We start from the raw sequence: 27,050 nt of genomic DNA, 5'->3' as shown, positions 1-27,050 counted from the left end.
AAAGTTTGCTCTTTCTGCCAATTCTGAAACCAGATGCAAGTTCTAGGAGTTCCCAAAATGACCCTCAGGTTTGATAATTCGACAGAAGGACTCAGTGAGCTCACTGAAAGCTGCTATACTCACAGTCACATTTGTCACTGGAAAGGATACAAATGAGAACCAGCTGAAGGAAGAGGCACAGAGGGGAGACCCTGAGATTGGTCCGAACTCAGAGCTTCCAGGCGTCTTGTCCTCGTTGAGTCATGGACAGTGTCACCTCCTCCCACCCATGACTTCTGACATATGCACAGCTTACTGCCAACCTGGGAAGCTCATCTGAGCCTCTGTGTCCAGAGATTTTATCGACATTTCATTACATAAGCGTCATGGATTGAATCATTGCCCCATATGGTTGAACTAAGTCTTTACCTGCCCCTGTCCCTGTAGGTTAGACTGAAACCATGTTGCCTCAAGGCACCCCACTTGAGCAACCTGCTGAATATAAACGATTAGGTGTGGTCCCAGGGGCCCACGGTGAATAACAGACACTCCCACCACTCAGCAAATCCCAAGAGTTTAAAGGTCACCTCCTAGGAGCTATACTAGTCTTGGAAATCACATTTCTTACTGAATATTTTTGAATGTGGCTCAGCCATCCTACTTGTGTTTCTGTCCTATTGGATCACATGTTGCTGCACTAAAGAAGAAATCACATCACTTCTTATTTAAGAAACTCACCCCTCCGCCTGCCGATGCAGGGGACACGGGTTCGTGCCCCGGTCCGGGAAGATCCCACATGCCGCGGAGCGGCTAGGCCTGTGAGCCATGGCCACTGAGCCTGCGCGGCCGGAGCCTGTGCTCCGCAACGAGAGGGGCCACCGCAGTGAGAGGCCCGCGTACCGCAAAAAAAAGAAAAAGAAACTCACCCCTTAGTTGTACTTCATGTATTTGACTTAATGAGGGAAGGTATATTCATAAGATACATCACTCAAACTTTGGTAAAACATATATAGTGATCAGAAATATTATCCCAAATATCATTTTAGGGGAGTAAACAGTCTGAATATTGGTAATACTTTAATATTTTTGCTTAATACTTCAAGTCATAATTTCAGTGTTTTGAATCTTACTGAGAGTTATGTATAGCAACAGCAAGTCTTTTTTTTAACGTTTGCATTCCTAAACATCACAATGATATTCTCTTCCCTTATTCCCATTTTTCCTCATCTTTTAAAATATATATTATTCTAAAAATAAAGAGAAATGTTAGAGACAGAGAAAAGAAACTCTTGTAATGACATGATCATCATTACTTAACTTTATATAGCACTTTACTTTTTAACATCTTTTAGCAAAGGCTAATTGTAGCCATCTTGAAAGTGGCTGACTTAAGTACAAATCTAAAAGAAAAAAGAAATGTGGAAATGCAATTTTAGAAAATTAACTCCAGTGTAGTTTTAATTTGCATTATGTGTATGGGCTTGGGTGGATGTATGCAAATATATGAAAGCTGAAGTATGACTGCCAAAATCTATTTGGTATATCAAATATAAAAGGAAAGGGGAGGGGGAGGGGTGGAGATAGAAAACAGAAAAACTTCGACTTTATTTAGTACAGTTCATTGCTTTTCAAATGAAAAAAGGTAAAATTCAGGGAGGTCAGCAAATTATTCAAGATCGGCACTACTTAGCTATCATCTGTAGCTAAGTTTAATGATATACATCTTTCTACAAAAAAAACAGGGCCCAGTACTTGAAAATGTATTGGTTTTCACATGAATGGATTATCGATTCACTTGCATGATTTTCCAGGTCTGATGATGTCTGGGGATATTTTGTATGTATTATGGCCCAAATATATTTTTCTAAAACCCAGGAAGATCCGTGTCTGATGTTTTTTTCTGTGCATCCAGGTGTGACTCTGGAGTCGGACTCTTGCCTTGACCCGGGGATCCCTGTGAATGGGCATCGGCACGGCAGTCACTTTGGCATCCAGTCCACAGTGACCTTCAGCTGCAATCCAGGCTATACACTGAGTGACGACGAGCCCCTGGTCTGTGAGCGGAACCACCAGTGGAGCCATGCATTGCCCAGCTGTGACGGTAGGTGGAGCTCGGCACAACAGCAAACCCGGAAGACGTGCATAGCGATTCTTTAAACAGTCTGGGTGGCATGTGTTTCGTGGGGTGGTAGGATATGACTGAAGTGGGCCTTCTATTTGAAAGCTTGTACACCTTAAAAATACGGCCATTTAGCATGTGACGTTTACCTGGCAAATCTTCTCTGTGAAGCAGAGCTTCTGTTTAGAAATGAAGAACATAAATTATGGGCTGGCCTTCAGTTTCATCCCCAGACACTCAAGCTTGTAGAGCTTAGTGATGCACACATCCTTACCCACGGTGTTTATTGAAGACTACGTGAGACAGCATCATGAGTATGCATGTTCCACCCTGTCAGACCTGATTTTCCTGTGAACCGGTCCAGGCATCAGACAACTTGCTCCAGCTCTGCACACCTGGACTGTGTTGCCACTGACTCTTCCCTAAGGCAGAGCTCTTCCCCAGGGGTGTGGGAAGTCTTTCCTCTGGAGATCCCCCCGAGTGGTTTTGTGTGTGTGTGTGTGTGTGTGTGTGTGTGTGTGTGTATGTGTGTGTGTGAGATACCACCCACTTCCCCTGTCTGCACAGATCTGCTTTTGGAAATCTCAAAATGAATAACGTTCTTGTTGATTGTGTGTTACTGTATTATGCAGCTTTACACTATGCAGTTTATAGTTATAGCAAGATGGACGAATATGTTACTTGTGATCATTTGCGACAGTGTCAGGGATTTTGTCTTTGGCCATGAATATAACCACGTGGTTATATTCATGACCAAAGGCCATGAAGAATATACATATATAAATATATATAAAATATATCTGTTTTATATATATAATAGATATACATTCTTATATATATTTCCATATAAATATTATATATATTTCCATTTCCATTACTTTTTATAGACTTTAGGCATTTCCACTCAAAGATGATATATTGATATATTCATGAAAAACCTTGACTTCTTCAAAATGATTCACCAAAAATAACAGGGTTTAATGGGACAATTATGCTTGGCTACAGACCACTCAAGACCTTTGACCTTTGTCACCAGAGTATTAACCCAAACAATAACTGGTACTTTGGGAGAAAGACTGCAAAGTGCAGGTGGACAGCACACGGTGGTTGGAGGGTGTCTCAAGAAGAATGAAGAATCCACAAAACCAGGAGAGTGGAACACTGCCCTCTGGGCAGAAGCAGATGCAGGTTGAGCTCTCCATCTATGGGGCCAGCATATCAGAAGCCACAGAAGGAGATGCAACCTGACGTGAAGCATTAGCTATGCGAGGCAAGGGGTGAGCCCTGCTGGGGAGGGACCCCTAGGTGCATGTGCCTACTTTTACTTTCCTTAATAGGGATCTGAAAGAGTTCCAGTTTTGTGCAGAAGATAAGCTGAGACATTTTTCTTTTCCTGCCATAGGTTATAACTCTGCTGTATCAACTCCAGTATTTGCCTGGGGAGAATGTTGTAAGAACCCAAATAATTGTCATATTATGTTGACACCACTTTCCTATTTACCAATCTCAAATGAGCTGTTAATATAGAAATATGTATTGTAGCAGGGCAGCCTGTAGAAATGTAGAGGATTGTCAAAAGGTATATTCCTTACTACTCAGCCATAAAAAAGAGTGCCATATTGCCATCTGCAGCAACATCGGTGGATCTAGAGACTGTCATACTAAGTGAGGTAAGTCAGGCAGAGAAAGAAAATACCATATCACTGGTATGTGGAATCTTAAAAATTGATACAAATCAACTTTACAAAACAGAAACAGACTCACAGACATAGAAAACAAACTTACAGTTACCAAAGGGAAAAGGGGAGGGGCAAGGGATAAATTAGGAGTATGGGATTAACAGATACACACCACTATATATAAAATAGATAAAAAACAAGGGGAAGGATTTACTGTATAGCATAGAGAACTATATTCAATATCTTGCAATAAATCATAATGGAAAAAGAATCTGAAGCTATACACCTGAAACTAACACAGTATTGTAAATCAACTATAGTTAAATCAAAACATATTTTAAAAGGTATATTCCTAATTCCCCTTATATTCAATTCAATATTTCAATGAAAGAAAGTGGCAGAAATTGCCCAGGTGTACATAGGTGCATAACTACAACATGGACCACAAGCACCTTGGCCCCACGTTTGCCATACATGAGGATGTATCAGAGCCAACTGCTTCCTTCAAAGCAGGTGAAAAGGGATGAAGACTTGCAGACAGTAGTTATGAGTAAATTATTCTAGGAAGATGTGTCTCCTTATTTGCATTCTTTTTTATATTAGACCTTAAATAAACTCTAAAATAATATATCACCTTAACAAATATATAGAGAACCATAATATAAATGAATCTACCTATAGAAAATATCATACTTAATAGTAAACTATTACAAAAAGTCCCATGAAATTCAAGAACAACAACTTTCTCAGTATCAGAAATGTTATTTGACATTGCCCAGAAGATCTTAACTAAGACAGTAATTTAAGAAAATTATATGAATGATAAATGTTAGAAAGAGAATATAACCATTAGCAATAATAAGGGTTCAGTATGTGACTGCATTCAGGATAAACATAAATCAGTATATTTCCACAAAGAACATAACATATTAGAAGTATAATAAAATACATATATAGAAAATAAAACCCTAAAAACTGCCAGGAATATATCTAACAAGAAATATGAAGGCTTATATTTTTTAAAAATTAGAAAGTTACAATATAATACAAAAGAATAACCTAGAAATGGAAATACATATTATGTTTCTACATGGGAAGAATGAAATTTAAATGTACAGATTTTCTACAAATAGAGTTTAAAGTTCAATCAAATCTAATTAAAATTAATTTGGGTTTTTTGTAGAAATTTATAGACATTTAAAAATTAATCCAGAAGGGTAAAGTCTGCAAACAGCTAAGAAATGCATATTTTTAAGAAAGATAAGGAAGGGCTACACCACCTAGTATCAAAGAATACTGAAAATTAATGATTGATTAAAACAATATGAAATCAGTGCAGAAATACAGAAACAGATTAATGATACAGCATAGGGATCCTAGTAACGTATCTGTGCCCATATAGGAACTTAATTTATGAAAATTATTCCAAATCAGCGAGAGGGGATGACATATTTAATAAATAATGTTGGTCAAATGGGATATCTGAGTGGGGTTTAAAATGTTAAAAAAGTAAATCAAAGTTACACATTAAAGATAGAAACAAAGATTCAAAACTTCAAATCATTATGTGACAATTAGTCAAATATTATTAAGACAACCTTTTATTGAATATTTATTTATTTACACAAATATAAGCTCAGTGAGTTTTCCCACAAGAAACACATCTGTATAAGATCAAGACCACACAGATCAGTAGATGAACGTGACCAGCACCCCAGGAGTCCCCTCCCAGTCACTGCCCTACAAAGGCTACTGCTCCCTTGATGCTCTAAAGATTCTATGTAAAGGAAATCATACAGGATGTGTACTTTGCTGTGTCCCGCTTCTTCCACTCAGTCATACACTTGTGACATCATCCAAGTCATGACATTTAGCTGCACTTCCTTCATTCTCGTCATCTATGTTTTATTGTATAAATATACCACCATGTTTTATTCCATGATACTCTGTATGAAATTTGAGTTATTTTGAGCACCCTTTCATGCTTTTTTGGCCAAGGGTATATCCTCCTCCGCGAAACACTTGTTTTTTCCTCCTATTTATACTGGGTCACATACCTTTTTCTTATTGAATTGTAAGCATTGTTTATATATTTGGAGACCACTCCTTTGTTGGATCGACGCATTGTGAATGTTTTCTCTCTGTCTCTGTCTTCCTCCTCTTCTTGATCTCTGTTTTTAAATTTTTAAAATCTTTTTATTGGGGTGTAGTTGCTTTACAATGTTGTGTTAGTTTCTGCTGTACAGCAAAGTGAATCAGTTATATGTATACACGTATCCCCTCTTTTTTGGATTTCCTTCCCATTTAGGTCACCACAGAGCATTAAGTAGAGTTCCCTGTGCTATATATAGCAGGTTCTCATTAGTTGTCTATTTTATACATATTACTGTATATATGTCAATCCCTATCTCCCAATTTATCCCACCTCCCCTTTCCCCCCTTGGTGTCCATACATTTGTTCTCTATGTCTGTGTCTCTATTTCTGCCTTGCAAACAGGTTCATCTGTACCGTTTTTCTAGATTACACATATATGCATTAATATACGATATTTGTTTTTCTCTCTCTGACTTACTTCCCTCTGTATGGCAGTCTCTAAGTTATGACCCAGCAATCCCACTACTGGGCATATAACCTGAGAAAACCATAATTCAAAAAGACACATGCGCCCGAATGTTCATTGCAACACTATTTACAGTATAGCCAGGTCATGGAAGCAACCTAAATGTCCATTGACAGATGAATGGGTAAAGAAGATATGGTACATATATGCAATGGAATATTAGCCATAAAAAGGAATGAAATTGGGTCATTGGTAGAGACGTAGATGGATCTTGGTCTCTTTTTGATGAATAGAATGTTTTCATTTTAAAGTAGTCTAATTGTTCAGTGAATTCATTGGTGGTTGGTGCTTTACAGGTAGTGTTTAAGAAGCCTTGCTACCTGCAGCGTCATAATGATATTCTATTGTTTTCTTTCAGAAAACTTTAAAACTTTTAAAGCTTTATTGAGATATAATTAAAATTCTATAAACTGCCTGTTTAATGTTAAAAATTTAATATGTTCTGAGGTATGTATACATCCATGAAACCATCACTGTGATTAAGAACGTTTTCATCACCCCTGAAAGCAAACACTAATTTATTTTAAATTTCAAATATATACTTTAAATCCATCTAATTTTTTGTTAAGTTAATATGTAGTGTCTAGATCCATTTTTTTTTCCCCAGTAGGGCTTTCCAATTGAGACAGTGTTATTTATTGGAAAGATCATACTGTCTCTTCTCTGATGCACTATTTTGTCACACAAGTGACTATATGAGCATGAGTCATTGGTTTTGTCCTTTTGTTTGTTCCTTGAGAAATTTTACTTTTTAATTCTTGGAAAACCTTCTAAAGAAATATAGAAATAATAAAAAACATTTACATTTCACTATATACAAATTAACAGTTCCATTAAAATTTTTAAAAGGTAAAAGAAAAGGGTCAGATTACAGAAAATAATTGCACTGTCCATGTAATATGATTCTAAATAACTGTGTCCTGTAAATGAATGGGAGAAGAACAACAACACAAACAAAGCAAGAGGTCTATGGGGGAAACACACACATAGGCGATTCACAGAAGTACACAAAAGGTCAAAAAATGGTTTAAAATATGCCCATTCTGACTAGGAATCAGGAAAATGCAAATAAAACACAATAGTTTTCCTCCCTTGTTGCATTTGCAAAAAAAGTAGAAAGGTCATATTACTCTATTACTATATCATTGTGGGATTAGGGATCTGCATGTTCATTATACACTATTACTAGGAAACTTAAATAATAACACTCTTTGAAGGAAAGAAAAAGCAAGTCACAGAACAATGTGTGTCATGTATATGAGCATGTACACATAGGTAATTACAGACACACTCACAGTATATGCATAGAAAGTGACTGGAAATAGATATTCTAAAGTTATAACTATAATGCTTTCCTTTGGGGAGATTAGTAGGCTATCGGGGAGAATGAAGAGAGACTTTTTTAGCTCTCCATTTTATGGTGTTATTTGAATTCTTATTACCTGTTTTATTTTTGTATTAGAACTCTAATAATAAAAAAGTAAATACAGTTCATGCTTATGACTACTAGAGAGTGTCAGAAGGCTACTAGCTACTGGACTAATGAAAAATTTGTAAAACTCGAGAATGTCATAAATATCAGTACTATACCAAAATATTTACTCCTTATTTAGACTTCTTTATTAACAACAGTTGTACTAAGAACACTAAGTATGGTAAGGGCCTAACCCTTAAAATACTTCAGTGTTATTCACACATAACTGAACATCAATCAATATATCACTTAATCCAAAATTTGTGATAAGTTAATCATATGACTAATTCTATTGAAATATTTACATTATATACAAACGCATGGCTTCATTGGATGTTATTGTGCAGTTTTAATTGTTCTTTTTGGACTAGAGCTAAAAATGGAACTTAGAAGTAGAGCACATATCAGCTGCTCTCTTTTTTACAACTTGAATTTGAGGTAGGCCAGTTGAGCGTCTACTAAAATGAGGCTTCTCCAGTGATTTTCATTGCAAACTTTTCAGCCTGAGCTGGAGAGATTGAAAATGTAAAGTCCTCTGATCATGACTCCACCACTCTACAGAGGTGGGAAATGGCACCTAGTTCATCATAGAAGACACACCAGTCATCAAATTAGCTAGAATCTTGATTTGGTGAAGAAAACTGACAGGTAAAGTGAGAGTCTTATCCTGACCCATCTGAGATTTTTCATTTTGACTTTGAATGGATTCTTCTCAAAAGAGAACAACATATACATGTTAAAATACTCTCTGTGTATTCTTGATTTAACACTGGCAACTTACTTTGTTTAAATATTTTAATAGCTATCCAAGATTATTTCCTACTTCCGTCTAGCCAGCAACCTGGGCGTTTCAGTACCTGAGTCATCCTCATCCGCCGAGGCCAGGTTGCCCGCAGCCTTCACCAGAATTCTTCTGGAATTGCTCCAAGTCGCCAGCACTACTAACTTTCCTGACATCCATTTCTCCTTATTTGCAGTTCCATAAAGTTTAACTTTAAAATGTATAATATAATCTAATCATATATAGTCTTAGTTCATTTGGACTGCTATAACCACATGCTACAGACTGAGACGCTTATAAACAACAGAATTTATCTCTCACTGTTGTGGATGGTGGTACTCCAAGTTCAGGGTGCCAGCATGATTGACTTTTTGGGAGGGCCCTTCTTGGGTTGCAGACAGCCATCTTCTCAGTGAGTCATCTCATGGTGGAAGGGGCAGGGAAGCTCTGTGGGGCCTCTTTTATCAGGGTACTGATCCCATTAATGAGAGTTCAGCCCTCATGACCTGATCACATCAGAGGCCCCACCCCTGATACCATCACATCAGGCTTTTTGATTTCAATGTGAGTTTCGAGGATACAAGCATTCAGACCATAGTATATACATATATACACATGCACATTTAATCATTTAATACAGTCTTCTCAGTTTAAATTCAAGCTCCTAGAGAATAGGAATTGAAGAACTCATCTAAAATACAAGCCTTGGGCTGGGATTCCAGTGATGAGTAGAAGTTCCCAAAGTAGCCAACTTGCGAAGAAGCATTCTAGGCAGAGGAAATGAGCAAACTCACCTGAGTTGATTGACATGGAACATTCTGCAAACTCCTGCAGGGTTAGTGAAGGAGAGTGAATGGAAAATGAAAAGAATGATCAGAAGGAAATTATCTAGGAGAAATGGTGTGGCAACAGACTGCAAAGGGCCTTCTGTGCTTTGCAGATATCTGAGATGCTGTTTGTTTTCCATAGAAAATGCATTTTATCTTGTGCATTTTATCTATTGTTGTCTCCCAGTTCAAATTTATGTAAATTTGGAGTTTAACCTCTCTAATGAGATTGGTAACATAAACTATTTGCTTTGCTTATGCTTCATTGGAACCTATCTCAGCTAATAATAAATGTTTGATAAAAAGCTATTAATAAATCTGCAAACTTTGGGAGATTTTAGAGTTTGATACGAGAGTTTTAGTCAGTCACGGTTGACTGTTTTCATTTCACCTTAAGAACTGTTATTGTTGCCTTTGCAAATCGTAAGCAATCTCTTAAACCCCATGGGTTTTTATTGTGACAAATGATACATCAATAGCATATTTAAACCTTTAAAAATTCATAGCTCTCAGAAAGGAAAGAAGAAATCAGAATTACAATATTTCATATCACCCTGGAAAAAGGTAAACTCTATCAATATCTCTCACATCATAGCATTGCTGCATTTTTTTCTATTTATGCTTTAGATACTCAGGGTTTGAAGAAGCAAAGTGAACATTGCAATAAATTGACCTCCTTTTATTTGGTGAAAGACAAATGCAAGGAGAACTTTGGAAAAATTTCTTCATTAAATAAATATTTTTGTAAACTCTTTACCCTTTCCACAAGTATTTATTGGAAAACTACTGTATTTGTAGGCACACAGTTGACAAGTTCATAATCTATTAGAATAGACAGAAGAAAGACTTAGTTTTTAAGTCATCCAATGAAGTAAATGCTTTATTAGACTCAGGAAAAATGATTGAGAATAAAGAGATAAAAAATTTGGAATCTTGAAAGGCTTTGAAGGCAGCTTTCCTGATGCATCTTTAATAGTAAGGTTGAGAGGAAAGAAAAGATTGAAGGTGAAGAAATAGTAAGAATCAGGCATAAAGGCATAAAGAGGGCCTGGAGGATTTGGAGGATAGAAATGTATTTGCTGAGAGTAGATGCTGATCAAAGGTAGTTCAGAGGCCTTTCATGCTAGTCCTGTGAGCACGGCCCCAATTCTGTGGGTGAGAGATTTGAGACTGCCCTGTTCTGTGTTCCTACAGGGGGGCCCCAGGGGTTTCTTTGAGGTGGAACCGAGGACAGTGGCAGGGCTGAACAGCTCTGATTATCCCCGTCTGTTATTGAAGGGTTCCCTGTAAGAGTTCTTTTGAGGAAAGGATTCCAGTATAAATGAATGAATGAATAAAATCAATGACTTCTGTAGGGCATGGGGAGTCCACGAATAATTTGAAATGGAAAGTAACCCCATTAAGTTTTTGCTTTAAGTAGAACTTTATAGTAGTTTAAGGAAGTAATGGGGAAAGAGAAAAGAAACAAATCCGACAGTGTACCGACCATATGCTTTTTCGTGTTAATCTCTTCAAGGAAGAGACAAGAGTAAGGGAGCAGGAAATCAGACAAAAATGACCCGAAACACGCCAGTTACAGGGCGTTCCACAAGTGGGGAGCGGATGGAGGCGTCATCGTGGAGATGCGGCTGGTGGTGGGGGGAAGGGACCCAAGGGTGTCATTCTGAGATACTTAGCCAGCTGTCTGTAATTCCGCTGCGTTTGAGAAGGAAGTCAGGGCCAGAAACGTGCGTCTGCAAGCCGCCAGGTGTCCGGTTAGAGCAGGTGGCGCAGGGCAGCCAGTGTTTTCCGGGGAAAGAAGAGTCCGCCACGCCTGGGCCCTCCGCCCGCACCGCCGCCTCCGCGTGCAGGAGCCTCAGCTCCTGCCTCCTCCAGTCCAGGCGGCGCGGACGCTTACAAACAAGCATTAAAGCCACGTCGTTGGTTCTTTGAAGCAATGACTGCCCTGTTTGCGGACTTGAATTCATTGGAAGACTTTGTGCAGGATCCGAGACGGTGCCGGGGCGGGATGGGAATGATAGAAGTTGATAACTACAGAATCCATAGTGCGAGGGCTGTACTTAACAGACCACTAGGAACCCAAGGACCTTACAGTAAATTGGCAGCCGCTGCCCTGTCACAGAGCAAACTGTTAACACTGGGCTGACTCTGACCGTCTACCTTCCCTCCATCCTTTCATGGCTTACTCAGTGTTCATCATCCTGGGAGTGAACAACTGCGGGGCCGTGTGTCCATCACTTTGCTGCTTCGCCAGCCTCACCGTACTCTCATCACCTAGACTGCCTTTGAGTTTAGAGAACAAGATTCTTGTTCTTAGAATAAGTCATTCTTCGCTATATTTTTATAAATTATTTGCCTTGCCCACTAGAAAGTAAACTTTTGAAAAACAGGACTTGTCTGTCTTTCATAAGAATATCCCAGGTTTTAGTCTTTTTATCTACACCTGCATTCACAGTGTTGAGATGATGTCATCTTTCTACCCCTCGGTCAGACCTCTCTCATGGGATTGAGACTTGTGTATCCAATTGCAACACCAACCATTCTACATGGATGTCTAGTAGGCCTCGAGCTCGTGTATCCAAAACTGAACTGATTTACTTTCAAAACCTGATTCTCCCAAAGTTTTTCTGCATCTTCAGTTTTTCACACTTAGCCTTAAAACCTCACAATCATCCCCAAATCTTCCTTTTTCTTCATGGCACCCACATCTCACTGACAAGAAAATCCTATTGGCTCTACCTTCCAAATATGGCCAGGTTCTGACCACTTCCCACCACCTCTGCTGCTGACGTTCTGGTCCAGAATCTTGTCTGTTTCGCTCTCTGCCAACCACATCCTCACACAGCAGCCTAGCGCTCAGGCTGAAGTCCGAGCTGGCCCGAGTCATCCTCTGTGCAGGAGCCTCGGGTGGTCCTTCATCTCACTGAGACACATGCCAAGGCCTGGACGGGATCTGCCCCTTTAAACCTGGCTCCCCTGAGCCCTCCATCCTTACCCTCCCAGACCCGTCACCCTCCCCGCAACCCAGCAGCCCACTCTAGCTCTGGGCCTTTGTCTTTGCTGTTTCCTCTCCCCCCAAGTTTTTTTCCCAGATTATCAAGTACTTCCTTCTTCTGTCTCAAGTCCTTCTTCACAGGCCACTTCCTCAGTAAGGCTTCCCCCCGACCCCATTTATGCTGCCCCCAACTCCACACCCATCTTAGAATATCCCATTCTTCTTTCCTTCTTAGATTTCTTCTCTGGCATGCATCATCTTCCAACATGGTATAGACTCAGCTCTTCATATTATATTCTCTCCTCTTCAACTGGAATGTATACTCTGCCAGGGCAGAGACTTTTGTCCATTTTGCTCATAAATAGTGGGTGCTCAGTAACTATTTGTGAATAAACTAATTTTAAATGCTATGTTAATGTTACCATTTCCATAAGAAGATGAATCAATGTAATTTTAAGATGTGAACACTTTAAACTGTTAAATTATTCTAGAACTCATTTTAAAAGTTTCTATTTTGCTAATTTTTACCTAGCTCTTTCCATTTGGTTTGCATATTCAAAGATATTATCTGTTTCCTTAAAATTACACACTGACTGAGGATGATGAGAAAAACCACGTCTTCTACAAATTAGCTAATTCTTTTGCAAGTATTATTCGTGGACCTAGCTTTTATGACACCCGGTTCAGGTTGTTCATATTGCAACAGACCCTTGAACGATGCAGGGGTTAGGGGCCCAGAGGACCTGGAGACTGAATCACAGCTGAACCTGAGTCACCTTTCCTACCCCCAGCCTCCCCCTGTACTGATTCCATCAGCTTTGATTCCTTTTTCAGTTCAGCTCTAACATTCTGAAAATCTTGATAGGACTTAAGATATGAAAGAAAAGACAAACATCCACTATTCAAATGTTTGCAAAATTAAGGCATATAGAATTTATTCAAATTTTAAATTATTGATATATTAAAGCTCTAATAATAATTATCATTAGCTAACGCCTTGGGTATTTGATACATATGGGGCCCTGTAAATTGTGTTCTACAAAGGCAATCATTATAAACACCTACCCTAAGAGATGGCTTTTAACACTATTTTCACTTTCAAGATAAGACACCTGTAAAGGAGGGAGGGCAAGCCACTTGCCAAAGATCACAGAGCCAGAGACGCATCAGCATCTGAACACATTGCTTTCTGACATCAGGGTCTGAGCACTTAAACCTCCATATTGCACTGATTCCCTAAATGTCGTGACTTTCCCCTTCGAGTGATTATGTATAACTTTCTTTTTCTTCCTTCAAAAATGAGTCTCTGAGGCATATTGAAAAGGGCATATATTGATGTGAAGGATTTAAACTTAATGGAATGCTACTGAGAAGACCAGCAGCTCTAGAGAAATGGAATCAATAAGGTATAGATAGAGATGCAGATATAGATATAGGTATATAGATAGATTTATTATAAGGAAGTGGCTCACGTGATTATAGAGGCTTTCAAGTCCCAAGATCTGTAGTCAGCCAGTTGGGGCCCAGGGAGGCCAATGGTGTAAATTCCAGTTTGAAGTCCAGCAGCCTCAAGACTCAGAATGAGCTGATGCTTCAATTCTAGTCTGAAGATAGGAATGAAGATGATGTCCCAGTTTGAAAGCCATCAGGCAAGATGTGTTCCATCTTAGTTTTGAGATGTTCAGCCTTTCTGACCTCTTCAGGCCTTCAGCCTGTTGGACAAGGCCCACCCCCACTGGGGAGGGCAACCTGCTCTACTCAGTCCACCTGTTCCAGTGTTCATCTCATCCAGGAGCATCCTCACAGACATACCCAGAATAATGTTGGATCAAACGTCTGGGCATCCTGTGGCCCAGTCAAGTTGACACATAAAATTAACTGCCACAGGAGGGTTCTTCTTCAGCTGTTTTACCTTAGCCTGTCTGATTTTTCCAGGTTTTGTACTGTTTAGGACACTGTATATCAACTGGCATATTTCAAGTAAAATAAAGTTGTTGTTCCATTTTATTTTACATGGAGGTGATCTTAAATATTCTTTTAGTCTTTGTGTAATTTAAATGGCACTTCAAAAGTATTTTGTGTAGCAATCATTGTGAAACTTTAATACTACAATGATATTTCCTTATTATTTTAAGCCCTCTGTGGAGGATACATCCATGGAAAGAGTGGAACAGTTCTTTCTCCTGGGTTTCCAGATTTTTACCCAAACTCTCTAAACTGTACATGGACCATTGAGGTATCTCATGGAAAGGGTAAGGATATTACATAGATTTCAAATATACAAAATAACTAGATACAAACATGGGAAGAAAGAAAAAAATATTCATGTGTGAACAAATAAGATAACTAATTTCCTCATGTATATTTTGATTGCTAATTTTGATTTTTAATAAGATTTTAGAAGAAAAATGGTCTTTAAATTATTGGTGCTTTCAAGCAGAAGTAGATTTCTTGTTTTATTCTGTATTGATCAGATGACTTGAATTTATGCTTGTGAACATAAGCTTGAAAATTACGTATAATGGTAAGGAAAAGAGGCATGCATTAAATAAAATATGACTAGTGCTTAAATAAAGGGAAATAAGAAATTATCTAAGCTTCTCATTTCTATGATAAATCTAGGATACATTTTTATACTTGGCTTGTGTTCTAAGTGTACCCAGTATTATTACATATAATGAATAATTTATCTTCACATAATCCAGTGTTGATTTATGGAGTAGATTTCATTATCCTCATTTTATAAACAAGTGGAGTGAAAACCAGAAACATTTGAATTTTGTGTAAGAAATACAGTTTATAGACATTGGATTTGGGACTATACTCTGAGTCTTTTTCGTATGAGTAAACTTGTCATTTTCAAGAAGATCATTTGGAATTTTTCTCACATAAACATTATGTAGATTTTGTCTTTCCACTTAAATTGAGCTCAACTTAATGTTAAATTGACGTGTTTTATTATATACACTATCTTACACTCCGCCATCATGAATACATGTTAAGAAAAACTTGGCCTTGAAGGAAATTAAGAATAAACAAATAATGAGCAACCAAGGTTTTGTCATCATGAAAATAAGTATTTGTATTAAAAAGGACCTAGTCATGGTTAAATTTATTCATTATGTATAGGAATTCAGAAATAATACTTTGTGGGTATAGTTACAATGAGAACACATGCACAAGGGATCACATAAAACTATCATTTCAAAATGGTCTTTGCTCACTTGTGTAAGTTTCAGTATTAGACCTCCAAGCCTAGATTTTCTAAAGGACACGTGTTTACTATAAATGGGAAAGTGATCTCATCCTTCGCTCCTCAGGGGCAAATGCTTTCCCTAAGGGGGTGCAAACAGTCCATTATGACCCTCCTGCCGAGTTTTATTATGCATTTATATCTGGACCTGTTGATACAGCTGTCTCTGTATCCCTGTGTCTAACCTTTATCTGTATCTGTACTTATGTATGCTGAAGCATTTGTTTTTTCTGTTTATTCCTTCTTCTACCCATTCTCTGTATTTTTCTTTCAAACTTCAAAATTAAGGTTGCATTTTAAGATTTTCTTTTGATTCAAGACTTTTATGTCTCTAAGCCCAGAAGAAATTCTTTTCCCCAACTGTTAACTCTGCCAATGCCCCCCTTTATCCCCCTCTCTCCCTCTCTCTGTCTCTCTCTCATCTCTCTCTTTCTCTCTCTCTCTCTGTGTCTTTCTCACTACCTCCATCTCTCTGTCTCTCAGGGGTTCAGATGATCTTCCACACCTTCCACCTGGAGAGCTCCCACGACTACTTACTCATCACAGAGGACGGGAGTTTCTCGGAGCCAGTGGCCAGGCTCACAGGGTCGGTGCTGCCCCACACCATTAAGGCAGGTTTGTTTGGAAACTTCACCGCCCAGCTTCGGTTTATATCAGACTTTTCCATTTCCTACGAGGGCTTCAATATCACGTTTTCAGGTATGTTGGGGTCTTCTCTGGCAATACTTGTACTGTTTGTGTGAGCGAGTGTGTGTGTATGTGTGTGTGTGTGTGTGTGTGTGTGTGTGTGTGTGTGTGTGTGTGTGTGTGTGTTTACACGTAAATGGCCGCCCATTGAGAAGCTCTAGTTGGGTGGAGGAGGAGTTGAGATGCAAGGGCAGCGGCCTGGCGTCCACAAGACACCATGCCTCACATTGACTGTAAATTCTCATCCCCCCAAATTTGCTAATATCACTATCTCTTCAGTCTCTCTTGTTATCAGTTCTACCAAAATCTGTGAGGAAGCTGTCCTTGTTGGGAGACATACTCAGAATCAGCTGTGGTCTGATTATTTTGAATCCTACCTTCCAGGAGATGCCATACTTGTTCTGAGAACCACCTTTAGAGTGAAAAAAAGTATGAACACATGCAGTTGAGGATGAGCTTCTTGTTGACTTTAATGCCATCATACATGGCAGCAAAATGATACGCCAAAATTAAGAAACATTTTCACTTTTAATTATAAAACATAGATAATATTTGTGAGGGATTTATGTTGTTTCAGGCATTATTTGTATGGGTTAAATTGTTTAATTTGAATGATGCTAAGAATGGTATTAAGATATTTCTTTCTTAATTCAATGACTCCCAGCACACAGCTACAAGCTACACAGCTACAAGGAGTCTTTTGATTACAAAAGTCAGAGTGCAGCTCTGAAGCTGACTCCTTTCGTAAACTCCCTAAAAAACAAGCAAGCAAACAACAGAAACAACAAAACACACTTTTCTGGGTCTTTGTAGCTCTTTGGGGCAGTTTTAAAATATTTTTAAATATTAAGACTAAACTGGTATCACTTTTTGAACATGCAGAACAATTCATTTGGTCACAACCAGTAGAAGACAATCTATAAAGCTTACACAAGGAATCGCTTTCATCAAGACTGTGTCACACACATGCTCAGACAGTCTTTTTAAAGACAAAATACACCTTTGATTGCAAAGCTGATTCCAAAGGAAACGTATTCTTTAGATATGCTAAAGGAATCATTTCATCTGAAGGCACGTTGCCTTGAAACTGGGCTGTGAACAATTGCCAGTGACGCTAACACAATGGAGTTTATTCTTTGTGCCCAAATAAGTAACCACTTTATTATGCAATTGAAGCATTTACCCTTTTGGAGACTGTTCTGATATCTGTACAAAATCAGTACGCTGTTATATCCGGATTTTTTCCCTTGTTAGTCCAGTTTATTTCTGTCTTTTCTAGAAGGTTTATTAAAGGGTCATTTCTCAGTTATGTCTCCCAGTCAGTGTCACCGTAGATACTAATGGAAATATGGGGGGAAAGGGCTCCTTATTCAAGTATGTTTAGATCGAGCTGTCCACCCTCCCTGGTCTGTCTTGAGTGTCCGCTACTGACTGCTCTCTGTGTACACTTACTATTCCAGCCTTCCTTCTCCATGCCTCCTATGATACTACTTTTTGGGGGTTTTTTTGTTTTGTTTTTTGTTTTTGCGGTACGCGGGCCTCTCACTGTTGTGGCCTCTCCTATGTGGAGCACAGGCTCCGGACGCTCAGGCTCAGTGGCCATGGCTCATGGGCCCAGCCGCTCCACGGCATGTGGGATCTTCCTGGACCGGGGCACGAACCCGTGTCCCCTGCATCGGCAGGCAGACTCTCAACCACTGCGCCGCCAGGGAAGCCCTGATACTACTTTTTGAATGCCAACTTTCTGTGAATTCACATAGTTTCCTGGTCATTCTCTTCAAAAGATGAGAATCTGGACAACTTAGTGCCTTTACAGATGTGGTTTCCTCTTCATTCAACACCCTTCTTCAGAGACTTCCCTGGTGGCATAGTGGATAAGACTCCACGCTCCCAATGCAGGGGGCCCAAGTTTGATCCCTGGTCAGGGAACTAGATCCCACATGCGTGCTGCAACTAAGAGTTCACATGCCACAAGTAAGGAGCCCGCCTGCCGCAACTAAGACCCCACGCAACCAAATAAATAAATAAAATGTTAAGAAAACGAACCCTTTTTCATTCCTCACCAGGCAAAGCTGCATGCAGATCAAGCACTGCCTGTTGCTCGCAGTCGTCTCCTCTTCCTTGAGCAGAATTGTGTTCCTCCTGCCTTCCCGTAACACTGTTTATATACCAAAATTGTGTGTCTTCCAACTTTATCTTTCCATATTTGTATCCTTCATGTGTCTTCTCCCGTTGTTGCACCATCAGTGCCTGGGAAAGAGTACAGAGTGCTCATTCTTTTATTTAGTTATTTATTTTTAATTCAGTGAGTGTTTGCTGAGCACCTACAAGGTACCAAGAATTATTCTAGGTCCTGGAGACACAGTAGGGAATAAAACAAAGGGCCTGCCTTCATAGAGCCTGTAATCCAGTAGGGGAGATAGTAACAGGGGATGCTATCAGAAAGAATAAAACAGTGAAGGAGTTAAAAGATGGTGATGTGTAGAGAATTGCCACGGTAGGTCTATCTGATAAGCTGACGCTTGATTTCAAAGAAGTCAAAGAGCAGGCCAGGCTGCTATAGGGTACGTGGTCCTCAGAAGAAGCAAGAGCAGCAGTGGGAGTGTGCGGGCAAGTTTAGGGTTAAAGAATGAGGTCGCTGTGGTCAGAGCCCAGTAATTGAGAAGGTCATATAAGTACCTTGGCTGTGAATTGTGTTATGCAAAGCCATTGGAGGGATTTGAACAGGGATGGACATGATCTGACCGTTTTCAAAACTCATTCTAAGTAACATCCAACGTTAACACAGGATCTTAGGTAAGATGCTGTTACACAGTAAGCCCCACAGGAGACAGCAGAAGCTGAGGCTGCGGGGTTGGTGCTGGAGTGAAGTGGACCAGGTCAGCTGGGATCGAATGTGTCTGAAATACAGACAGGGGTCAAGGTCTTCGTCTCTGTGAATGAGGATGCCACGCTTCACGTGGCAAACACGGGGACTGAAGCAGGTTTGGGAGGAAAAATATAAAATTTTGCTTTGGGAAATTGTAGGTATATATCCAAGAGGGGTTGTCAAGAGTCTTGAGTTCACAGAGAGGGTCAAGTCAGGAAAAAAATAATTGAAGTTCATCAATAAATAGACAAAATTTAAAGACGTGGGGCTGGGTAAGCTGGGAAATGAGTGTAGCTGCACAGAAAGAAGGTACTAGGTTTTGGCTGGGGCAGGACATTTTGGTGCAAAGATTAGGACTATTCAAATCATGGACTGAGAAGGTGGGACCCTGAGCTAGGAGGAGAGAAGGGATAACCCTCCAAGGAGGAAGAGGGCTTCCACTGTGTAAGTAGGAGGAGGCAAGGCTTGGTGAGCGGGCTCACAGGGGGAGGCCACAGTGGTTCTGGTCTGGAAGCGAGCCCGCTGGCGGGTGGAGAGGGACCGGGAAGAGGTGCCGTGGAAATAGAACGTGGAGCGCCTCTTAGGAGCTGGTCCGGAGGTGCCCCACCAGGCGTGGCGGCTGTGGTCATCGTGAGGTCATGAGAGTGGTTTTTATTCGGTGGATTGCTGTGTCGCATTCTTATAATGGGCCCTGGAACACATGTCTGTGTGCTCATGGGAATGAGACTAGAGAATTGATGAAGAAAAATAGAGTAAGTTATAAGAACAAAATCTTTGAGTCCGGGAACTTGGAATCCTGAGGGCAATACATTTTTCTTCTGCTGATGCCTAGCTGGAAACGTATGCTGTGCAAATACACACTGTGTAATAGCCCATAAGTGACAATTGACACAAGAGGACCTTTATGTGACCTTGTGTGGGAGGGTGGAACTAATCCACACCTCTAATCTCACGGTGTTGGATCAGGCTTCCTCTTTCAGTAGGTATTTTTCAGAGGACATCAGTCAAAATATGAAATAAAAATATACACAAAGAACCATACGATTACAGTGTTTTTCTCTATAATACAATAGATCTAGCACAAATCATAGCAACTGTTCTCTTATTTGGCAAGAGTTTTCAATTGCTTTTAAAGAAATGACAGCAAAGATGTGATTCGAGTTGAGAGCATACAGTCTATTAGGAGGAGAATGACTTCTGTCAGATGAAGATACAGTTCCCTGGATTGTGACAGCTTTACTTTACTATTTCCTAGAAAGTCTACCATTATGTTTTGGTATGACAAATAAATATTTGTTGAGTTGAATTGAATGATATTACCTTTTTTTTTCCCTTGCTGGGTCATACTAAAAATAGGTCAAATTAATGAGTATATCTCCAGAGTGGTGAGAGTAGTTTGAATATGTTAGGGATCCAGAATAGAGTTTTGACCTAAATGAAAAACAGGAGAAAGACAATGTAGAAAGCGTGGAGCTCAGATGTTGACCAATAAGTTGGGTGAGATGAGGGAAAAACTGGAGCAGAGATTTCCTCTTCATACGGGGTTGGGATGCCAGTGATGAAACTTGTGGATGATGGGAATAGAAAAGATGGATTACAATTGAGAAATATTGGGGGAGATGATGGTTTGGATTTAATATGTTCCTTGAGAATACAGAATCCACACTTTAGAGTCAGGACTTGAAAGATAGTAGTTGGAAATCAGAAAGCAAAGGCAGTATCTTTTCAGATGAACTAGCACAGTTTCCCCACCACCATAGGAAAAACTTTCGTCTCCCACTCATTGCAATAATGCTCATCCTTTAATTGATGCTTTAACCTCTTTGAAGCTCTTTCCACCATTCAAACCCCTAATGGTGGCCCACTGTTTGATCCTGTTTGACTAAACACTGGGCATTACACGCTGAGAACACAGCAAGAAGGATCAACAACACACTGAATGATGGCCCATGAGACCCATGACAACCAGAGTGCAGTTGTACCCATATATAGAGATTTGAAAGAGCTGGTACTAAAGAATGAGACAAATACAAAATGCTGTTATTAGTACTGTTATTTTGGACATTTAATCCCCAAATGCAGCAATACACCAGACATTATTCTTTTTTTTCTTTTTAACTAAATTTAGCACTTTCTTCCTGGGTAGTTTACAGAAATTTCTAGCAGGATCCAGAATATTTTTCATTATGCATCAATAAAACATGGTTTATAAATTGAAAAATAGACGGGAAAAGGTTTTGCTATTCCATACTGAGGTGTATTTTAGGGGTGAAATTGGTTATGATAATCTTTCCGCCCTGTGAAAAAACCCTGTGATACTGCTTTTAGTTTGTTCTCCATTGGGTCTTGTTTATCCAAAGCACCTTTAAGAGGACAGTAACTGATTTTAGCAATTAGGCGTATCACTAAAATAATTTCATACTGTTAAAGTGACAGTTTTGAGTGGATCATGTTACTATAATGTTATACATTTATTTTTAAAAATACTGTATTCCATTTGTCATGAGAAAACTCACAGTACAAAGGAAGACAACCCATATGACAGTTACAGCAGAGCCGGGGGGGGGGAAATATATATATATATGTTTATTTTTTAAGTAATAGCACCTTTTTATTCTTGCTAAATAGTTTTTGAGTATTTAGCCGGGTTCCCACGAGTGCACTCTGTCTCTTCATGTCTCAGAATATGACCTCGAGCCTTGTGACGATCCTGGCGTCCCTGCCTTCAGCAGGAGAATCGGTTTTCACTTCGGAGTTGGAGACTCTCTGACGTTTTCGTGCTTCCCAGGTTATCGCTTAGAAGGCGCAACCAAGCTCACGTGCCTGGGCGGGGGTCGTCGTGTGTGGAGCGCATCTCTGCCAAGGTGTGTGGGTAGGTGGTCACGTGCTTTCATTTCATTCCCCCGGGGGGCAGGGCGGTGCGGTCAGCGGTCAGCGTGCAGGAACCTGCCGGCAAGGGAGACAGGAGGCCGGCACTGGGCGGGCGCTCCGCTCCCCGGGGAAGCGGAGGAGGGGCCTCTCTGGGCTGTGGTTACCTCATCGGTGAAGCCAGCCCCTTTCAGCCCCAAGACACCCTGGCTGAAGAGGAATGAAACTGAAGCATGTGTCAAGCATATTTATGGAGAAGAAAAAAAAATATGTATACACACACACACACACACACACACACACACACACACACTATACCTGGGACAAAAGACAAAAGCTAGAAGCCATGCTGTATTAACACAACCTTTGACAATTCTGTTGCTTAAAAGCAGTGGTATCACCTGGTATAATGATGGGGACAATTTAAAATACTCGTTTTGTTGTTTTTTTACACTTTAACTCTGATTAGATGATCGTGCATACTCTCGCAAAGTGGGCGTTGTAGACGTTTTAATGCTGAATTAGCTTTTTCACAGTGTTCTTGAAGAACTCAAGAGGTCATTCCAGAGAGTAATAGGAATCTTCATTTAGGTACTTGAAACTAGGCACTGTGCTAAGACGGAATTAAGATGCCCATTCAGTGGGGTATATTTATTGTTAATCTGAACCTGTGCTGCTGTAGGGAGTTCCTCAAATCGTGGTGGCTCAGTTTAACTATGGAATCTTGGCCGCAGGTCTAGAGGGTCTGGTCATCAGCCCCAGAGGCAATATCTGGTAACTGTCACTTGGCCACGTTGCTCAGCATGTAAAGGGCGTACAAGCTGTCCTTTAAAGTCACAGAAACTGGCTAATGTAGCATTATGACATTTGTCTAGTGATGAACCATGGACCCCCTTAATTGTGAGCCTTCTGAGTCCTTGAGGCACCTGTGATCTTACCAGCTGATAAACTAGAGGCAGGTGGGAAAGTTGTGAAAATAAGATTTCATAACCCATAAAAATGCTAAGTTGTTAACTTAGTAAACCAGAGTTTTCTGATGCACAGAATCTCTTCAGTTATTTAGGAATATTATGTGGTTCACAAGTTAATATACTGTCTTTTTGTGCTCCAGTGTGCCATAGATAGTAGGATAGTGAGGACGTCATTATAGAAAAATTACACAAGTGAACACGAATCAAATCATCTTTATCTCTTGCCAGGGCACATATCTGATCTTTCTATGATGTGGTTTTCTCCTAAAACAGTAGTTCTCACTTTTTTTTTTTTTTAGTTATGATTTTTATTTGAGATTTGGATGCCAATTTTGAACACTATCTCAAGAAAAAAAGATACAATATTTTCTAGATGATCCTAGATGTTCCCAGAGTTGCCTAGAATCCATATGCCCCAAATTGGAAATTACTGAGCAAGATAGTTTAAAATCTGGGGGAAAAACTCCCAACTCGATGAAGTCAAAGCCTTAATCCACATATGTAACATTGCCTATTGATTATAATATTCCATTTGCATTATTCTATTATTTTGTCTAGATTCATTATCTTTACACTCTTAGTCTTGTTATTTGGGGTTTTACACTGTTGCCTAAAGTATAAAATGAGGAGTAACTGGGGTTGAAATAATGTTTATTGAGCACTGATTCTAGACCAGCACTGCTCTGAGCTCTCTCCATGTGTTATCTTATTTAATCCCCCAGACACCTCTGTGAAGTAAGCACTATTATTGGCAGTTCCATTCTACAGATGGGAACACTGAGGCACAAAGAACTTAAGGCCTTTGCCCACCGGCACACAGCCAGCAAGATTCCAACACAGGGCACCTAAAACCAGGCCTTTCAGCCCTGCTTTGCACTGAGAGAATGGCCTGGCAGGGCCATTCTTTTATTTCACCTCTTGTATTTTACCTACTGCTTCCTGACTTCCCTTCCAGCCATCTGGCCACAAGAGACCTTTAAATAAACATGTTAGTAAGGCACTAAAATCCACCAGGTGACCCACGTGGCACCTGGGAGTTCTCATTTCTCCCTTTCTCTCATTCTCCACATCGGATTAGTTGCTAGTTCTGAAGATTCTGCCTCTCCCCAGCTCTCCAGGGAGGCTCCCCGCCCATCCTCTCTGCCCAGCCTTGCAAAGGCTCTCAGCTTCACATCCCGAAGATGCTCCCCACCTCCAGGACAGCGCCAACCACTGTTGCCGCAGCCCCCCGAGTGATCTGTCCGAATTCAGAACCTCACAAATTCATCCCCCTTAACAGAACCCATGAATCAGCTCCCATAATGTGCAGAACAAACCTTCCACTCGCCGGGGACGCAGGCCCCTTATTCACTGGCCAGACTCTCTGACGTCTTGCCCAGCTCACTCGACCTGAAACTGCCCTGGTTCTCTCTTATGCTCAAGCCTCTCCCTACACTGCTCCCTCATTTGCAACGTGCACCCCCTTTTCTGCCAGGCTGACTTTCTCATTTTGGAACTCACCTCCCATGTAAACTCTTTCTACCCGCTTACCCACCGGCTGGAGAGGGACCCTCCAGGATAACCACTGTACTCCAGTAAACTTGTCTTCCTATTTCTGTCTCTCCCGTTAGGCTGACCTTTCCTTACAGTGGAGGCTGCCTAGCCCTAAATCCAGCTCTGTGCCTTATTCAATACATGTTTGTCAAACAAATAAACATTATTTCTGTTGGAAGCTCCTATCTTGATCTCAAAGTTTGATTCATTAGGACGCTGTGTCTGTCTTTCTTCCTGTAAAACCATAGAAATAAGAATAATCTATCCCTAGACCAAAGTTGCAAATCCAATCCAAAGATCACAGGTGACCCTGGAGGAGTGCCAAGTGGAATGCTCCTTTCCCTTTTTCTAATAAACATCTGGTGGTAAATAGAAGTTCTAGTGAACACCTGGGCTGAGAAGCGGCCCTGTGAGATGAGGGGCATTGCAAAGCCTCGGTAGTATTTAGGGGGGTAAGTTCTTCAGCAACAGAATTGGAATCCAGATTAGCATGATGAGTAGGCAGATTGAGAGAGTATAGATTTTCATCTGCTGTGTTACTATCAAATAGTAAATTAATATCCCCAATAAAATATTTATTGATATTGAATATTTATTATTGCTTACAAATAATATGGTTAGTGCTATGGATGTGCACTTCCAGCTTCCAGAGCTGTGAGAAATAAATGTTATTCTTTTTTTTTTTTTTTTTTTTTTTTGAGGTACGCGGGCCTCTCACTGTTGTGGCCTCTCCTGTGTGGAGCACAGGCTCCGGGCACGCAGGCTCAGCAGCCATGGCTCACGGGCCCAGCCGCTCCGCGGCATGTGGGATCTTCCCGGACTGGGGCACGAACCCGTGTCCCCTGCATCAGCAGGCGGACTCTCAACCACTGCGCCACCAGGGAAGCCCTAAATGTTATTCTTTAAGCCTCTTGTCTGTGTTCTGTTACATCACCCAGAGCTGCTAAGACCATCTCATGGGTTGATGCTTTTGTACAGAAGAATTAACTGAAAAATCAATTGACTCCTTTCTATTTTGTTCATTTAATTTTAATAAGTTTAGTTCCATTACAAAACTCTCAATGACAATTCAATTTTAATTACAGTTTCAGGAGGTTCTTTATAAAAAAGAGCAAATGATTCATTTTAAGGGAAATTATATTCATTCATCTTAAAATCACTTTAAATGGATTATCAGAAGAACTGAAACTTGATCCATTTAATTGCTCTAGGCATGGAGATTTGCAATGGATGTCTGAAATCAAGTTCAAAGAATTTCTGAAATTCTGATGATTTACATTTTGTAATCTTCTGAGCACCTGCTTTTTACCATTTGTTGTATTTCACTTAGTTATCTCCTGTGGGACAGCGTCTCAGGCTTTAGTGCTCCTTCCTCAGTCTTCTTGACACGTTTCAATTCTTGCATTTGGAAATGTGTTGCATTCGTCTTTGTGCACTAGTTGATTTAATTCGAAATAAATTTAAGTCAGTGGCCTGCCTCAGAAACAGGATCCCAATGCAGGCATTCCTGTTCCACGGCAGGACATTCTGTGAGACATTGAATTAAGACGTTCGGAAGGTGTGTTTCCCACAACAGCCTCATGTTCCTACTCTTTTGGAGTCATACATGCATACATGTTCCTTGTGGGTTACTTAACATCTATAAATGTAATTAATTATCACTATTGTATTTTGACAAACATAGTGTGGTTATTACCAGACCAGCTGGAGTTCAGATCACAGCTCCACCAACGCCCCACTCCATGTGATCTTGAGCAAGTTAATTATTAACCTAACACTATCTCAGTTTCTTCATCTGTAAAATGGATTTAGTGTTGATACTGACCTCATGGAATTGTTATATTTATTCAGTGATATAATAGTTATAAAAATGCACTCAGTGCAAGTGACAAATAGACCAAAAGAAAAGCAGATGGCTGTACCCAGCTGGGCAAAGTGTTAGTACATTTTATAGGCTCTACAATTACTTGTTTGATAATCTTCCAGTGTGTTCCTCTGGACTGGGAATTCTAGAATTTGTTGACATGTCCATTTTCACACTACAACACTCTGTGTTTTCCTTTAGAGTGTTTAGGATTCACTGTTTTCTTTTAGTGCATCTCCTCTTTTCCAAACAGATGTTTATCAGGACACCTCTGTGCTCCAAACCCTCCAGGGACCCTGGTTCAGTGACACCCATACACCCACTGCCATCTGGTTCAGTCTCTCTTTACAGCCAGATCCCCTAAGTCCTCTCAAATGTTCCCCTGCTCTGTCGCGTCCGTAAGGCCACCTGAACACCCACGTGTCTCACACCTGAGACTTTGCCATGTGCCATAGCTCCAGGTCCCCGACCCGCGTTTCTCACCAGACCTTTGATGTTGCCAGCCTGCTATGGAACCAAGTCAGAATGAA

At 40.2% G+C, this 27,050-nt stretch overlaps 1 protein-coding gene across 1 annotated transcript in view; it reads left to right on the top strand.

Annotated features, from left to right (window-relative positions):
• CSMD1 (CUB and Sushi multiple domains 1) overlaps positions 1-27,050 on the top strand; it is a 1,741,289-nt gene that overhangs the window by 1,426,379 nt on the left and 287,860 nt on the right. The window contains exons 18-21 of the mRNA XM_060001344.1: positions 1,892-2,080; positions 14,611-14,727; positions 16,212-16,427; positions 21,968-22,156. Of these exons, the coding sequence (XP_059857327.1) occupies positions 1,892-2,080; positions 14,611-14,727; positions 16,212-16,427; positions 21,968-22,156 (711 nt within the window). The remainder of the gene's footprint in view (positions 1-1,891; positions 2,081-14,610; positions 14,728-16,211; positions 16,428-21,967; positions 22,157-27,050) is intronic.

This window comes from Delphinus delphis, chromosome 21 (assembly GCF_949987515.2).
Source record: "Delphinus delphis chromosome 21, mDelDel1.2, whole genome shotgun sequence".
NCBI classification, from domain to species: Eukaryota; Metazoa; Chordata; class Mammalia; order Artiodactyla; family Delphinidae; genus Delphinus; species Delphinus delphis.
The sequence above is the reverse complement of the archived record's forward strand: the minus strand, read 5'-3'. Positions and strand labels throughout refer to the sequence as shown.